The following is an 18641-nucleotide window of genomic DNA, read 5'->3' as shown; positions in this document are numbered from 1 at the left end:
TTAGTAATAGTAAAGAGTGACTGATTTACAGAACATATTACTACTTTTTTTTTTTTTTTAATTAACCCAGCGAAGCGGGTAATTGATGCTAGCAATAAATAAATGTGGAAAGTACCTGCAAATGTTTCGAGAATTTTACGAGGATATATAAACGGAACGTGGCGGGAAATTGGAGTTCGGAATTCCCTTGAGGGATTAGCGTAACTATGTAGAACCACTTTAACCCCCAGTTGATTTTCCTTGTGTCCTTCCATTCTTGAATAAAAATAAAAGATAGTTTGTGACACTATCTGCAATTTATTATAGTCGAAAGAAATCATGAAGAAAGAATATAAACAGCATTTCGTCTTTCATAAAGCTTTCCTTGTAAAGATTTCAGATGTCCTCGGCTTATGTAAACACAAGGTAATCTTTCATTTTATCAGCTGATCCACTACGCCCAGTTAACTCTCAAGGCGGTCGGCCATTTATTTCTCTTCATTCCCAAGATGCGAATGAGTAAGTGTGTGTTGATTGCCTGTATGATGAATCCACATCTAGAGATTGTTGATGACAGTGCCATCTGCTGGCGTGTTGTGATAGTCATTTCCTCGGCGGGAGGTTGGTAGTTTGATGTGGGCCAGGAAGAGAGAAAGCATATGTGAGTGAATAGCAGAAGCTAACAAGATCACGGGAGGTGCTGGGAGGTGATTTGTGTAAGAAAACATGTCAACAAACATCAGTACTTTCCAGGACATACTTAGCGGTAAGTTTTTTCACTTAAAATGGACAATTTTTCAGTCAACACTTAATTGTTTTTCGTAAATATTATAACGTGAACTTCAGCATGCTTATTTTAGAATTCTTAGGAAATACATAACTTCCTGAAAAAAATGTAATTAAATTTCATTGTTTATTTTCTGTTAGGGATAACTTACATTGTGACAAAATACAAATTTCTGAAATTAATCAGTATTTTCTATGGGCATTAAGATAGAAACCACAGTTTAATCAGCAAAAGAGCGCGTATCAAAATACTATACCAAAATATCTCAAAACAAGTATCTAAACGGAAGAAAATGACCCGATTGATGTGAACATGATAAAAAAAACTAATCGTTTATATTAATTTTGAGATATGGCAAATACAGATCTCGGAGAAAATGACATTTGCTAAGGATATGATTTTTCTTTAGTTTTCTTTTTACATCTTTTACTCCTACTAGTTAGCGAAGACTTTATAAAGAATATACGCGTTTAAGGGGTAAGCTGACTTACAAAGTGGAATTAAATATTTGAAATGTCATTTTTCTTTTAATAATCAAGAGTAACTTTTGCAAATATAGATCAGTAACAGGACGTTAGAGCAGTTATTTCTGCAGTACGGGCCGCGGTGGCTCAGTGGTAGAGTGGTGCGTGCGTGAGAACCCTAGTTCGATCTCATTTCGCACCAAGTGGATTTTGTGGTGGACAAATACCTTGTGCGTAGGTTTTCTCAGGATTTTCCCCTTTCCTCCCACTTTATTCATTCCACCATTGCATTCATTTCTCTTCATCAGCGTCTCTTTCAGCCTAGCCGGCATAATCGTGGAACGTAAAATTTAAATATTTCGTTTCATTTCATTTCTGCAGTATATAGATGAGTTCGAACCTTGAAAGTACGGTGAAGACTTTTCGGAATTAATAGCCAACATTTTCTCGGATTAGTTTCAACTTTATTCAACCATGTCACTCAATTGTTGAGTGGCGTACCATAACTTAAATTTCATTAATATATCTAGCCTACTATAAAATATACTGCTAACCCAAAAGTTTAGAAACTTGAGCTTATAATTTTGAGAAACTAGAGTTTTTCGAATGTTTCTGCGTTTTTTTATTTTTTTTATTTTTCAGTTACATTTGTCTTCTAATTCTTTAGCCTGATCAGCAGAAGTTAATCTAAACATTTCCACTTCCTACCATTTAAAAAAATGTCCAGTTGAGTTGATTTTGAGTTTAACGGCCCTTTCAGCAGCGAGGCTATATGAGACGGGACCTACTGATTAATGCGGAATCCGAACCACGTGAGCCCTCGCCGAGAATCAAACCCGGGTCTCCCACGCCAAATTCGCGTACACTAACCGCTTAGCCACGAAGGAGTACGAAAAATGTATTCAGATACATCATCATCATCATATGTATCCTGCCATTATTGATAGGTCACTTGCTGCAACTAAAAACCTTCCATGCTCCACGGTCTTCCGCTAACCTCTTCGTCTTCATATATGATCTTTCTGTTTTCATATCGTTCATTAATTTTAGCCTTCTTCGCCCTCTCCCTCTCTTTCGTGCCACCGTACTCTGTAGCACATCCTTCATAATACGGTTCCTTCTTAGCCAATGTCCCAACCAGTTTATCTTCTTCTTAATATAATATTTAAAATTGTTCTTTTCTCGCCTACCATTTCTAACACCCTCTCTTTCCTTTTCCGCTCGACCCAGCTAATTCGTTGCATTCTTCTCCACATCCACATTTCGAGAGCTTCCAGTCGTATTCAGATACAAATGGAAGTAATATTAAAACAAAACTGCTTGACATTACAATCTAAGAAGACGTTACAACCCAGACGTTAGTTGAATTACGGGTGCGTTCCTTAGCTGTTGTTTCGATTTTTTTTTAAATTTGAGTTTACTCCATCTCTTAATTTAAGTGGGTACGCGGTGGTTCAGTGGTAGAGCGTTCATTTCTGGTGCATGGGGTTCCTGGTTCGATCGCAGCTCGCGCCAAGTGAAATTTGTGGTTGACAAACACCGTGTGTTTGGATTTTCTCGAATTTCTCCCGTTTCCTCTCACTTTCTTCATTTCATTCATTTCTCATCATCACCGTCTCGTTTAGCCTAGCCGGCATAACCGTCGTACGTAAAACTCATTTCTTAATTTTTTGTTGAGTTGATTTTGAGTTTAATGTCCCTTTTAGCAGGGAGGCTATGAGACGGGACCTACTGATAAATGTGGAATCCGAACCATATGAGCTTCCGCCGGGAATCAAATCCTGATATTTCTTAAGTATCTTCTCAATTGCTTCATGATCACAGGGATATTAGCGAAAAATTTTTCCCCTTTCGGAAAATAAATTTGAGACCATGCACGCCAAATATGAGCACACTTCATCATATAGCTGTCTCGCTGAAATAATTATATATATTATTAAGGTTGCGTCCAAGAAATTTTTGCTAGTTCCTGGTTGAAAAGAGCCGAATTTCGTAGAATTACTGCTGTTTCCTTCCTTCCTTTTAATTTTGTAATGTTCGTATCATTTAGTAACAAAGACCACGCGCGGATATCCTCGTTTCCTCCTACTGTTTCATTCTGTCAATAACCTTATCACTAGTCGCTTGCTTTTAGTTTCTTTAGAGTAAAAGGTATAACACAGAAACTGGAATGAATTATTACGTTTTATTTTTCTTAACAAGTATACAGTCTTGTTCAAAAAATCTTGGCCAGCCACCTTGCTTTAGAAGGGTATATTCTCACAGCCATGCGTGGGAAATTCAAATAGTTTGTTTTAAATAAACATTTTATTTAATTGGGCAAAAAGAAAATTCAATCTGTTTGATTTAATTGCAACTGTAAGTAAAAGCGAAGGGCTTTTTAAAGAGAGCTGGGTGGTCAGTACTTTTCTGAACAAGACTGTACATCTATAACAAATATAACAAAGTTAATGGCCTGAGTATTATGTATATGTTTGGCCATATGTGGTTCAGAAACTATATGGCTGATTTTAATGGAATTTCTTTTATGTATTTAGCGGAATTTCAGACTGATTATTGGCTATCATACATTTTAACTTTGACAGCACGGAACGAACCAATTGCGTAAAGTGTTACAAAATGTACGGAAAAACAATCATTACATACAAAATAATATTATTGCATACACATTTTCATACGTTTCTTCTTGACGTGAAGCTTCGACATGTTCTTCAACATGGTCAACATAGAGGACGCACACACACACACACACACACACACACACATATATATATATATATATATATATATATATATATATATATATATATATATATATATAACATTATTTTCTCAAAGAGCGTATCATAATGTGGTGCAAAGAGTTCAAAAATATATGCCAAAAATTAGTATGTCAAGCCTGTAAACTAGAAAATTTTATATAGGGCCTATATATATATATATATATATATATATATATATATATATATATATATATATATATATATATAAATTCACTGGAAATAAGGCAAAACATTTCCCAGCACTTTTGAAAATTTCCATTTTATTACGGGGAAGAGTACATTTCCTATAGTCAAACTATAACAAGATGTATGTATTTTGTAACGTAACTCTGGAATGCCTATAGGCACTTCAACCAAGCTTTTTACACATGTGACCTACAAGCTATAAAATACCATAGAAGAGATCCCTGTCAACCCATGCGTTCGGAAGGGGGTGACAATAAAAAATTATCAGAAACGATCGATATTAGTGTGGAATACGTAGTTTTCGGAGTCATTGAGATGAATAGTGACACTTCTGATGCAGTTATAAGTTCAAGTTCAGTCCAGAGATGAAGTATGTCAGTGGGTCGCGGGTCAACAGTACATGACCCATCTTGACCCACTCTAACTCGCCCACCCATTCTGACTCACTATGGCGCACTGATCCACTCTGCACAGTATATTGCAAACAGCGTGTTCTGAACACTGGTGAGGACTACGTTTTTCTTTCAAGGCCAACATTTTTTTCTTTTTCATTAGTTTCTATTTACTTACTTGAGATAAGCATATCTAAGTGAAAAAAGAACTTCCGCCACTTTTGAATATTGATATTTGTAATTGTAATAATAGCAATAAGACTTTCGAGACACAGAACCTGAGTTTCTAGAGAAGCTAATTACTGGAAAAAATATTTTTGAATAACCTGTATCTATAAATATATATTAATAGCGGTGTCTGTGAATAAAAAAAAAAAAAAAACTTCAGATCCAAATTGAAAGTGACTATGCGACTCTTAATCTCTTGAACCACCCGACCGATCTCGATCAAATTTTTGACGTAGATGCAGTTTTTTTTTTTTTTTTTTTTTTAGCTGTTCACTTTGACGGTAAAACTTAGGGCGGGGGAAGAAGGCGAATTATAAAAAAAAATAAATAAAACCTAATAACTTTTGAATCAAACGACCAATCTTGATCACATTTTCAACATAGATGACGTTCGTGCCTGGAATGGATTTTACCATTTCACTGACAAAACAACGTAGGGGGTAGGAAGGATGGAGGGATATAGAAAAATCAATAAATATAAAAATAAAAGTGATCATGTTCGTGAGTTAATAACTCTTGAACCACCCGATCGATCTCGATCAAATTTTCAACACAGATGACGTTCGAGCCTGGAAAGTTTTTTTTTTTTTAATATTTTCACTTTGACGGTAGATCCTAGGGGAGGGGGAGGGGAGATTAATATATAAAAAATAAATAATTCAGACAACAATAGTGTCCTGCTCTTGGGTTTGGTAAAACGTGCGGGTTTGCTAGTAATATATTAAATAATACAATAATGATTTAAGAATAATGCAATAAGTATTCACAATCATGTAACAAATAACAGTTTCATCTAAGTAGTGAATCACTCTACGCCACTGATGTAATTTTTGCTTTATCTTTGTTTGATAAAATTGTTATAGAACTTTTGTCGTAAGATGTAGTAACAAGTTCTGATAAAAACTTTTCAACAGAATGAATTAATCAAATTTTCTCAACGTTCAGGTGCTTTCTGTGGAATATATAGATTCAGGTAATGTTGTCCAGTGCTGTAGCTCTAAAATTGTCACAGGGTATTCGAATCGTTTTCTGTTAAAAGGGTGTATGTGCAATAAACATTTTCGGGAAATGACAAAAAAAAAAAAAAAAAAAATACGAATCGGTTTGGTTGATGAAAAAAAAGAAAAATATATGTAGATATACATGGTTACTGATTTTTTATTAGCTATATAGGATGTTACTGTGAATTATTGTTTAATCTATTTGGTCTAGGAATTAATTCGTGCGGTTGGTACGCACACATTGAAGCTGTAGTACAAACACAAAATACATAAATACCTTAAGAAAAATATTGTCCATCGCTAGCCACCACTTTCGCCCATCTGTCAGGCAATGTACGGATTCCGTGGCGAAAGAAGTCCTCATCCTTGGAAGCGATCCAGTCAGAGACCCATGTTTCGATATCTTCTGAAGAAGTAAACCGCTGTCCAATCAAATCGTTGTTCATGCAATCGAACAAGTAGTAGTCCGAAGGAGCAACGTCTGGTGAATACGGCGGGTGGGGTAAAACGTCCCATCCGACATTTTCTAAATAGGTTTTGACCGGTTTTGCGACATGTGGGCGAGCGTTATCATGTTGAACAAGAAGTTTATCATGTCTGTTCTCCCATTCTGGTCGTGTTCTGGCCAGAGCTTGCTTCAAACGCATTAATTGTCGTCGATAACGTTCTCCATTCATAGTTTCACCCGGTTGCAGCAGCTCATAGTACACCACACCTTTCATATCCCACCATATGCACAGCATAACCTTTGCACAGTGAATATCTCGTTTTGGTTGTGATGGACCTGGTTCACCTGGTTTCACCCAGGCCTTTTTTCGTTTAGGGTTCTCGTAATGGATCCACTTCTCATCACCCGTAATAATTCGATGCAGAAACCCCTTTCTGCTCTGTCGTTGAAGCAGCAATTCGCAAATGTTTTTTCGTCTTTCAACGTCTCTGTCTTTCAATTCATGTGGAACCCAATGTGACATCTTTTGAATCATTCCCATGGCTTTCAAGCGTTTGGAGACTGTTGTTTGATCAACGCCTAATGCTGCTGCAAGTTGTTCCTGCGTTTGACACGAATCCTGCTCGAGCAATGCTGTCAATTCTTCGTCTTGAAATTTTTTTGGCTGTCCAGCTCGCTCTTGGTCTGCCAAGCCGAAATCACCACTTCTAAACCGTGCAAACCACTTCTGACACGTTCGCTCAGCTAGAGCATGGTCACCATACACTTCCACCAAAATACGATGACTTTCAGTCGCACTTTTCTGCATGTTAAAGTAATGCAGCAGGACACCCCGCAAAAACACTTTATCAGGCACAAATTGCGCCATGTTCACTTAACTACAAACTGGTGTTGTTGACGCTTTAATCCACTGCCCTATACTACGAACGATACGCGATGACAGGGGTTTGCAACACATGTGTGGATACACGGAACTGTGGGACGCTCCGTTCGTTGCGCCATCTCTTGTCCACCCGCACGAATTAATTCCTAGACCAAATACAAAAAAAATATTAAATTTTGGACACATACGCCTTTTTTTTACAAAAACATGGTGACAAAATGTGAAACCAAGGTTTTTCTGAAATATATCAAAAAGTTTAGACAGTGTTACATCGGTAGTTGTGACTGGGCAAAATTTAGGTAAAAATGAAATTTGAAAAATTTCTTGTCAGCCACTTTATAAAAAAAATCATATGCTAAAAGAAACATTACAAATAAGAAATTTCACGGCTAAGATTTTGTGTATCAACAGGAAAAAAAGTGAGCTTGCATGAATAACAAGATTTTAAAATGTTATTTTTTAAAGTAATTTCGTACTAGTGAGATAGTCCAATCGTTATCATTTCATTTCAACAGTTGTCACATTCCCTTAATTGTCTTTGGCCGTTTTATTATGAAAGGTTATTACAGTTTACGTATGTTTGATCTTACCGGCCCTGCTGCACATTGTCTCTCGATGAGTCTCAAATATTTTCACTAAGTAATCCATTCAATACACAATTCACTCACGACTCACATTTAACACAACTCAGAAAACATTCACAATACATTCACGTTCATGCGAAGACCCTGCCGATGAGGCGTCTATATCACTAATTACTCCAGCATAGTCTATCACTCACATTCACAATGTTGAAGTTCGTATGCAGATCCTGCCGATGAGACGTTTATATCACTAATTACTTTAGCATTGTCTTTCTGATCACTGCCACTGGTCGTAAAGTACTCTCACACTATACTCCTTGTTTTATTAACGAAACTAATAAATTGTCTTTAAAATAATGAGAATGGACGCATTCTTTTTTTCTTTCTTTTGCACTGACCGTTTGGCGTCCCTCTTCATTCTGTTCTCTCCATTCACTCTATTTTCGTTTTTCAGAAACATTTACAAATTTTCAAATGCAAGCCCACCCTCGTTTCCTATTAGTTGGGAAAACTATTTAACATTTTTAAACTGGACAAAAGACAGAAACAAACAAGGAACTTCGTTGGTGGCGACTTGAAACACTATCGGTTGGTCAGTGGATGAAAGACAAGAAAGTGAAAAAGGACAGAAAGTTAGGGAAAGGAGAGGGGAGTTGGGATGTGGACTTTTTTTTTCAACGTTGTGGAGAGTGACTGGTGAGAAAATGGTTTGGATGGGATGAGCGCCTGAAATAAAATGGCCAAACCTACTCTTAATTGAAATTAGAGCAATAAATGAATACTGAATGAAGATTGATAATATGATTGGTAATATGTGTACTGGCACATAGTATATTGATCAAAAACAGAGGTAATTATTAATAATAATAATTTGAAAGCAAACATTTTGTCTCCCGAAAATTACCTTTAAAATATTTGATCTCTGTTAGGATAAATTCTAAATTAACACTTCCCATCACTGTTTGCCTGACTTGCAAAGCACTTTGACTTTCATGTTTACCGATATAGGGAAATGCTGAGGTTAATGTTGAAACAGACCTTGACCACCTACATGCTAAATAAGAATCCTGCAAACCTTAATATTGTGCCACTATAAAAGATGAAATTTTCTCATGGTATCTTTTTCGGGATCTAAAACTGTGGCAACAAATCATAGACTGATCTTCAGATTGTCTAACGCCAAAACAGGCAACTATGTTTAATTGGTTTTAGTTTTGCAGTGGGAAGAGACATAATTGGGAATACAAGGAAGTAGCATTGCATAAGAAAATATTATTTTAATGGTAGGATTTTTATTTTTAAGCCAAGCAAGTTTTCTTTAAGTTTTATTCCCCAAATTCCTGAGCGTGTGTCCAAATTCCAGCACAGCTGATAGACCGACCAAGAGAACGCATCAATATAATATAATAATAATATGATCACTACACTTAGTACTGGTAGTGATTTCAAAACAATGTAGTACTAGTACAAACCAGCAGAATACAATATTTTAGGAAGAACAAACAATGCAGTATTCTGAAATTGCCAACACCTTAGAACATAATGTATTTTTTATGAGTCACTGATTCCTGAGTCCTTAATGCCACTGATTGGACAGAAGAACGGAATAATTAAACAATATAAATCTTTATGTTTATCCAGTATTTAATCCATGTACTTTTCCAGTACTTAATCCGTCTGATCTCGTTCATCTTCAAAAGGATAACTCCTGTTGGGTTCAGTTTAGTTTCAGTAAGTAATACATTTTTCGTTGTATTGAATGACATGATTCAGGTGTATTTCACTAATCCATTAGCACTTGGAAAACCTATTCATACTTATAGATTGTTCACAGAATAAATAAAGTGGTGAAGGCTGCTGATCCCAAAAGTTATCTTATCTCCTTTCTCTGTTTGTTCCTTGTCTCCAGAGAAACTAGAATTTTTCTTATAGTATTATGGCCACCATGACCTGAAATCTAAAACATTTCCACTATTGAACACAACAGTGAATTTATCAGACCTGCTACTGTGAATAATCAACTCCGCCAATGTATGTACACTCATGTCCAAAATTATTGTCGCATATCTATAACTGTCTTCTTGTAAGAATATAATTTGATAATGATTTTGCTGGGTACTTTTAATACTGATACTATGTATATAATTGGAAAATGTATATTTCTGGTAAATATCGTAGGAAAATAATTATAAATACGAAAATTATAATGAGTAAAACAAAATGTAGATAAATGGACAAGAAAATTTTATTTTCGTTATATTGTTCTTATTTTTCTACTCTTTTGACATAAAATTTGCCACATACATGTCTTTCCTGATTATACACATACTAACATTATAAGAAATACCGTACGAATTCGTTATCAAATAATATTCCTAGAACAACATATTTATAGACATGCGACATTAATTTTGGACATAAGTGTACATTGTAAAGGCGATCACGTTTCCTAAGAGCTTGTTTGATGATGGCGAAACACCCGCCACATGAAAAAATCGCTGGGAACGCGACCAGGGAAAAAATTTTGGACACATTTTCTTATGTATTCATTATTATGATCCTGCTTGTTTGATTTTCAGTTAAAAAGGCATATTTGTAGAATTACGCCTTTTTAACAGAAAACGCAGATTTAAATGCCTTGTATTTTCAACAAGTTTCAAGGAATACACGTTCTTTTAACACAAATAGTTGCATCTACCTCTAAAATACTCAGTTTGTAAAAAACTGAAAATCGTAGAAAAAAATGTTACACACACTTTTAACAGAAACAATTCATATCCTGTTTTTTTTAACACCTATGATTGGGATAAAACCTATATGTGACAATAGAGATGGCTTTATTTTTAAATGAACAATGTAAAATGAATGTATTAGTAATTCAATTAAAATATAAAGTGTGTGACACTGTTGCATAGTCTAAAAGCATTTTAAGGTACTTTCTTTATGATACTTCTTAACACACATCACACGATGAATAACATACGGTAAATTGTGTAGATACGCAGAAGGAACTAATCCACTGCGAGAAGGAACAGAGAAAATTGCGCCTGACGTACTATGTTCATATTACGGAAATAGAAGGAATTATGAAAATTGTGGTGAGTATGAGGAGTAGCGAGTAGGGTGCAAATACAAATATCACAGTTAAACAAAGATTTCGAACTGGTATTCGTTGAGTAAAACAATACGAACTTGGACAGAGACAGAACTGATCTAATCTTTCCTTTCCCCCTATCTTTTGTGATCGCAGAATAGTAAGAAAAAAGTTTGTTTTTTGCATGATCAACATACCTGAACAGAAGCTGAGAGTAGGATAGAAAAGTAAGTGGTGTACAAGGAGTGGATAAAAAGTTATGGCAACCAAGGATGTTATAAAATAGAGGATCTGCCCATACGTATCTTCACTATAAAAACTCAATGAAGCCCCCCCAAAAAAACGAGCATCGTTTGAGCAGGCACGTCTGATTGGCTACTCTCGTTTCCGCCATGATTGTTGGCTCGAAACATTGCGATCTTAGTGGCGCGGAGTGGGCAGAGTAGGTGTGGCGAAACTGTGACGTATGGCTTCACGATTTTTGTTGTATGAGTAGATACTCTATTTTATAACATCCTTGATGGCAACATTGTTATAATTCGTACCAGACTTTATGTACAGAAGAAGAATTGTTACATTTCTTCAATGCGATCGAGGCCCCCCCCATTTCTTGTCACCTTCTGTCACACATATGGAAGGCGTCATACACTGGGAGCACGTCAATCTTTGTCAATGTCCCACAAGGACTGCAATATGGCACAGATTTTTTTCTTTTTGTGTGTTGTAGTGCTTCCCGCGAAGTGGTTTTTACATTTTGATAAAGAAAAAAGGTCTTCATGAACTCCCTTTTAAACATTGTGGTTCTTTACGCTCGAGTCCTACTTCAATTTTAATCCATGCAGTGCATATTATATATATATATATATATATATATATATATATATATATATATATATATATATATATATATATATATATATACCGAGAGAGAGAGAGAGAGAGAGAGTGGGTGGGTAGGTATAACTCTCTGTTAGGAAACAAAACACAAGGTATAAACAAAAGATTTTTTTTACTGGATACCACAAGTGACAAGTAAAGACCTACACAGCATCCTAATGCAAGATGGTGTGACGAAATTAGGTAGACTTCAAATATCTTGGAAACGAATTATCCAAGATAGATGATTGTCAAAGAGTATTGGAAAAATCTTAATCCAGGAATGAATCGACAATTGTTGATAATCGTATGTATGTGTTTCCCTCACCACTCTATCATGTGATCCCAGTTCTCATTCTTGATATCTGATTAGGCCTATTTTAGATTAAGAAATAAGCATCTATACCTTGTTCTGAGAAATCATATGTTTACCCCTGTAGCTGTAAGAGTTTCTATAAATAAAGATAATTAAACTAAACTTTACTGTTTCTAGATATAACTGAGTAAAATGTACTGTTATGGCTAAGAATAACAAACGGTTCTGCGAACTCGAAATATTTTAATAACCGGTTCTAGCGAACCGGTACAAACCGGCTGAATAACACCACTGACTCCATGTTTATTGTTCGTCTTTTTGAACCATATTGTTGTGGCAGTTCTACTTTCCTCCTCTAATTTACGACATTGCTCCTTTTAACTTAATAGCACGTAGAAATTCTCACTAGCCACAGTTGACCGCTTCACATTTCCTTATCAACTACGGAACTCTCGTAGTGATGAGTCACAGTGTAGTGTAGTCTTGTAGTTCTGAGACACAATGCTGAGTGTAGTCTTGAAGTGCTGATACAGAGTGCTGAGTGTAGTCTTGTAGTGCTGAAACAGAGTGCTGGGTGTAGTCTTGTAGTGCTGAGAAACAGTGCTGAGTGTAGCCTTGTAGTGCTGAGACACAGTGCTGAGTGTAGTCTTGTAGTGCTGAAACAGAGTGCTGGGTGTAGTCTTGTAGTGCTGAGAAACAGTGCTGAGTGTAGCCTTGTAGTGCTGAGACACAGTGCTGAGTGTAGTCTTGTAGTGCTGAAACACAGTGTTGATTATAGTCTTGTAGTGCTGAGACACAATGCTGAGTATAGTCTTGTAAGGTAGTGCTGAGACACAGTGCTCAGTGTAGTCTTGTAGTGCTGAGACACAGTCGTGTGACGTGAGAACAACATTGCCACTACTTTTTATTCAACCTATGTAGTTAGTTTATGTCTAGAGTCATGACCCTATTAAATGAATAGGAGGCGCGATGGCTCAGGTAGAGTGTTCACTTCCGGTGCTTGGGGTCCCTGGTTCGATCCCAGCTCGCGCCGTGTGGACTTTGTGGTGGACAAACATCGTGCTCGTGGGTTTTCTCCGGGTTCTTCTTTTTCCTCCCACTTTCTTCATCCCACCATTTCACTCATTTCTCATCATCAGCGTCTCCTTTAGCCTAGCCGACATAACTGTGGGACGTAAAACTTAAAGATTTCACTTCATTTTCCTATTAAATGAATATTAACAAAACAAAAGTAGAAAGTACTCTACGCCTTGAAGCATAAGGTATACTAAAAAGGCAGGGTACCCTGGTGTAACACGCCGATTGCGATCAGATTGCAAAGACATAGAGAACATCGAAAAAGAAGCGACACGTATTTTTTATATCGGCCAACAAGCGTATTGAAAGAATCAAATAGGGCCATAAAAATCGGGTCAAATAAGATTGTGTGAAATATAGCGAGAACGAGAAGAGATATCGGGAAAGGTTCATGTACGAAATACTACCCATAATCGACGCAAGGCAATGAGGTAGAACACGTCCATGCGAAGAAGCAAAACATGCGGAAATGGACCAATCACGTGTATAACATTGTCACAATGTGTTACGGAAATGAGCGAAAAAGGTGGTAAGGAGCGGGAAGAAAAAAAGAAACGAAAGTAGAAAATACGTGTTTTTGCTTTGGGTGCATATGTCGTCCGTATGCGAAAGAGACGCAGATTCATCTGAATGCATGAAGGTGGCAGAAAACGTAGGAAGGATGCAAATGCCGTTCGTATAGACAGCCAGCGAGACAGTACTGCGCAGTGGGTTGCATATATATCTCGTAATGCAAACAATAATGCATTGCAAAGTAGAATATAATAGCAGGTAGTCTCATACGTAAGATAAACAGCAACAGTAATATCAGTACCATGCATGAATATCAATATCAACATTACATCACTACGAAAATACGCGTACAACATAATGGTAATAGTAACATTTTTGTTTTTGTGTTACTACTGCCTACTTTTTGTTTCCAACATCCATCTCATCGTTGTTCCTATTACGCGATATATGCAACCAACTGCGCTGCACTATCTCGCTGGCCGCCTATACGAACGGCGTTTGCATCCTTCCTGCGTGTTCTCCCATGCTCGTACATTGAGATGAATCTGCGTCTCTTTTGCATACAGGCGACATATGCACCCAAAGCAAAAACGTGCATTTTCTATTCTCGTTTCTTCTTTCTCCATGCTCCTTACCACCCTTTTCTCTCATTTCCGTGACACATTGTGACAATGTTATACAGTGATTGGTCCATTTCGGGATATTCTGCTTTCTTCGCATGGGTGTGTTCTACCTCATTGCCTTGCGTCGACTATGGGTAGTATTTTATACATTTAACCTTTTCCGATATCTCTTCTCGTTCTCGCTACATTCTACAATAATCTGATTTTGACCCCATTTTTATGTCCCTGTTTGACCCTTTCAATGCGCTTGTTGGCTGATAAAAAAAAATACGTGTCGCTTCTTTTTCAATGTTCTCTATGTGCAATCTTATCACAATCGGCGTGCTACACCGTGGTACTCTGCTTTGTAAGATTAAGCAGAGAATATACGGTGTATACCGCTGTATACCCTAGACTACAGTCCTGGACGAGAAATGTCTCATCTCATCTCGAGAACGGGACGAGAATTATAGTTTCAAATTCACGACGAGATGAAACGTGACAACTCAGGTGTGTTCGTTACTAGAAACGAGACAAGATGTCAAATTTCACGAATTTTGTGGACAACACTAGTTCACCCAAGTCTTAGATCTCAAAAATGTTTTAGTGTTACATTATTCATACTATAAAAGCTATAAATTGATAAAGTGATTGTACGAACATAATAAAATTATTTATAGAGATCCCTTGTGGCTAAGTGGTTAGCGTACGCGTTTTTGGCGTGGGAGACCTGGGTTTTATTCCCGGTGGTAGCTCATGTGGTTCGGATTCCACGTTAAGACATATCTCCACGTCTCGTATAGCCTCACTGCTGAAAGGAAAGCAAACTAGGAATCAATATTATATAAAAAAAATATTTATAAAATGTTTAAAGATATGCATGTCATTACAGAATATACTCCAATAACAAATATGTTTTAAATGTTGTTATATCACACTCATGGACCTCTTGTGATGTAGAAGGATTTTGATAAAAATCTACATCAAATTAAGAAAATAAAGTCAGGGCATAAATTTTATACTTAAATTTACGAAACGAGGCGATAAAATTTGAAGGCAAGACGAAAAAGGCTTCTTTGAGAATCGAAACGAGACGAGGCGAGAAAATCTTATTTCTGTCTCGTCTCATCTCGTGGGCAACACTAGATTCCGACGATCACACCAAAAGAGTTAGGGACCATGGCTCCTTTAAAATTCACCTTATTATTATTTTTTTTAAAAATAATAACTGTGTCGTTTGAGATTTGGCTTTAAGTTTCATCTAATCAAGATCCACCTAATACCTCCTAGGCGGAAAATGTCAATCAAAATTATAACACAGAGTTACTGTTCTTATTAGGCGAAAGTTGATTTTTTTTTAAAAAAAAGAAACAAAACTTAGTTTAGCCCACAGATGTTGGTAGTCCTGCACCCTATTAAAAAATAGCATTAACTATGAACTTTTCTACCTATCAAATTTCCCGCATTGACAATAAGGTTTAAGAAGGAAATGTAATGGAATCCATAGAAAGTGACAATTGATTATGAAAAGTCAGCTGCAAATTGTTCTTTTCAAATGCATAAATCTAAGTATCTTATTTTTAAGATTCCTAGCGGATTTGGACAAAGATTAGAGGAATAGGATTATTTCAATTATATCGAGAAAATGTGAGTGTTAGTAAGCGGACCAAAAGAGTTGTTGCACTATATCTTGCCCCAGGAGACAAGGTATCTTATGTTTTCATTCAACCTAGAAATAAACGTACCAGACGTACCACAGACTCCTGATTACTGTGAGTACAATGTTGAGACATGGCTGGACGAGAATGATTGATTGATTGATTTTTGAGTTTTACGTCCCGTTCAGCAGCGAGGCTATATGAGACGTGGACCTACTGATTAACGTGGAATCCGAACCACATGAGCTCCCGACGGGAATCGAACCCGGGTCTCCCGCGCTTGACGAGAATGAGGTGCGTTATCCTCCATAAGTACCAGGAAAGACCAGAAAGTTACCCTCATCACGAAAGAGATGTGCTAGTAACGTAAAAACAATGAAAAATGATAGATGGCATCTTACTAATGCATCTCTACAGGCTCTGTTGAATTGACGTTACACAAAATTAGACGGCGACAGCATGTTGGATAAAATCAAATTTCGAACTGTGATTAGTTTTCTCCATCTTCAAGGAAAATCGGCACAATCGATACATGAAGTGATGGGGGAGTTGTGTATGGTAAGGAATTCCCATTTTATGATATAGTGGAACGCTGGAAGAAAAAAGTTCTATGCAGACGTACAAGTATAAAGAATGGCCAAAGAATAGTCATCCCTTAGACCCAAGCATGGTGGAAAATATTGAGTAACTAATGCATGAAGATACTATAAATTCTATAGGTGTGTTACTATAAATTCTATAACTAGGAAGGTGAACATTAGTAGACGGTTCGTACACGCCGTATTAAATTACTCTCTGGTTACGAGCAAGTGGCAGAAAAGTGGGTTCGTCTTATTGTTGACGGCACCTCTCCAAAAGCAGCAATGTGTGCAATGTACACAAAGCATTTTGAGCCTATATCACAAGACAAGAATGTTTTTGTAAACAGATAAAGTTACTATGGATGAATACTAGGCGTATCTATTTGACTCTGAAACCAAATAAATTATTAAAACATGTAAACATACCCTGTCTCCGAATCACAAAAAGACTGAAATGAAGCGTTCATCCAGTAAGACCATGTTGTCCGCATTTTGTGATTATAAACGTGTAATCTTGATTGGTTTCTTCCAAAAAAAAAAAAGCTACAATCTCAAGAAAATATTACAGAAAACTGCTGCAATTGTTACGGAATGCTATCAAATCAAATAGACGGGAGAGGTGTGTTCCTACTAGCGGACGATGCACCAAAATACCGAGCAGCAAAAACACTCATTTTTGTGTAGCAATGCAATTACCAACTGACACCATATTTACATAATTTGTCTGCGTCCTATTACTCTTTCTTACCAACTGTAAAAATAAACTATTTGCGAGGTGGACGTTTTCTGGATGATGAGGTCATTAATGCGATGGAAAGCTAGTTTGCCTCCAAATCCGCAGACTTTCAGTACGAGGTAAGAAGAAACCCACCCGTGGACAAAATTGCAGATACCTCGTTCATCTCTTTTATGGTGAGAGTAACAATGTTTTTTAGCCTCTTCTCGTACAAATAGAATTTCGTCTATTTTTTAAAGTTCCAAATGTACTGGAACTACTATTTCCAGATGTAACAAACACTAATCTACATACGGGATTAGAATATTGTAAATACGATACGATTGTAAGTGCATAATCCATGTTTATAAATCAATTTGAACCAAATTATGTTCCTTTTATTTATTTATTTATTTTTAATGACAACCTTAGACAAATTAAGCCATTTAGTGGCTTCCAGAATAGTTCTTCTGTAATTGTAAGTCATTAACTGAGATCAGCTTATTTTTCTTTCGGTTTAAAGAGACATAACAGCAAATCGAGGTGAAGCATAGTATTAAAAATTAACATAAATGCAGGGAATTCATACCTGAACATACGTCTATGTAATATGTAGATTTCTTTTTAGATTTTTCGATGCAGGGTTAAGAAGAGAATGAAATGACAACGTATCAAAGCGTTTAGCGTGGCACATCGCTAAATCAAAGAAAGTGAAGTGGTGCTGCCTATCCACAAATTGTAGAAATCAAAAAACGATGGAATCACAAGAATACATAACACAACGTTGATGCAATGTGTCATTGAATTTCAATTAAGTGTAAGGAGAATTTCTTGGTGATTTGTATATTTTTGGATCAAAAGATCCAATATATTTCAGACAAAAATGTCCTAATATGCCTGATATTTGGATAACTACATACAGTGTAACCAAACCCAAACTATCACTTAACTCAGTATGATGTAATTATTCCGTAAAAAATACGAAAGCTCGATTTAGGGGTCTTTCAAAAATTTTGTGGCCCCTGATCCGAACACTAATTATTGTCCAAGATCCCAATCTTTTGATCCATTTTTTTTATTATTCCTAAAATTCTTGTTATTTTATGATTTATGCCAATTTTATTTTTAGAATTTTCTTTATTTTAAGATTTATGTAAAATTATTCGTTAATGTTTGTGTAAATTTATCAGAACTTGGTGTCATACCTACCTACTGATATAATTGTGCTTACAATGTTTTAATATGCACATATCCTTTCTTTCATAAAAACAAAGTTCTGTATCATTCCTTGTCAGTTACTAGCAACATTAAGTATTTCGGATTAAGTAAATCTACTTAGATGAATCTTGACTTCAATATCCACCGACCTTTTTTCTTAACTTTCCATATCGCCCCCAGAAAGCAGAAAGGTGCTAAGCGCCAAACTGCAAATTTCTCAGGAGAGCATATAAACTAATGAAATACTAATTAATTT

The 18641-nt window shown here is 36.3% G+C and overlaps 1 protein-coding gene across 1 annotated transcript in view; it reads left to right on the top strand.

The window, feature by feature from the left end:
- The first annotated feature begins 531 nt into the window (after window positions 1-531).
- Window positions 532-18641, top strand: part of LOC145687987 (uncharacterized) — a 110974-nt gene continuing 92864 nt past the window's right edge. Inside the window, exon 1 of the mRNA XM_081761631.1 lies at window positions 532-745. Within this exon, the coding sequence (XP_081617757.1) occupies window positions 706-745 (40 nt within the window). The 5' untranslated portion in view covers window positions 532-705. The remainder of the gene's footprint in view (window positions 746-18641) is intronic.

This window comes from Thermobia domestica, chromosome 6, assembly GCF_964235325.1.
Source record: "Thermobia domestica chromosome 6, izTheDome1.hap1.1, whole genome shotgun sequence".
Taxonomy (NCBI): domain Eukaryota; kingdom Metazoa; phylum Arthropoda; class Insecta; order Zygentoma; family Lepismatidae; genus Thermobia; species Thermobia domestica.
The sequence above is the reverse complement of the archived record's forward strand: the minus strand, read 5'-3'. Positions and strand labels throughout refer to the sequence as shown.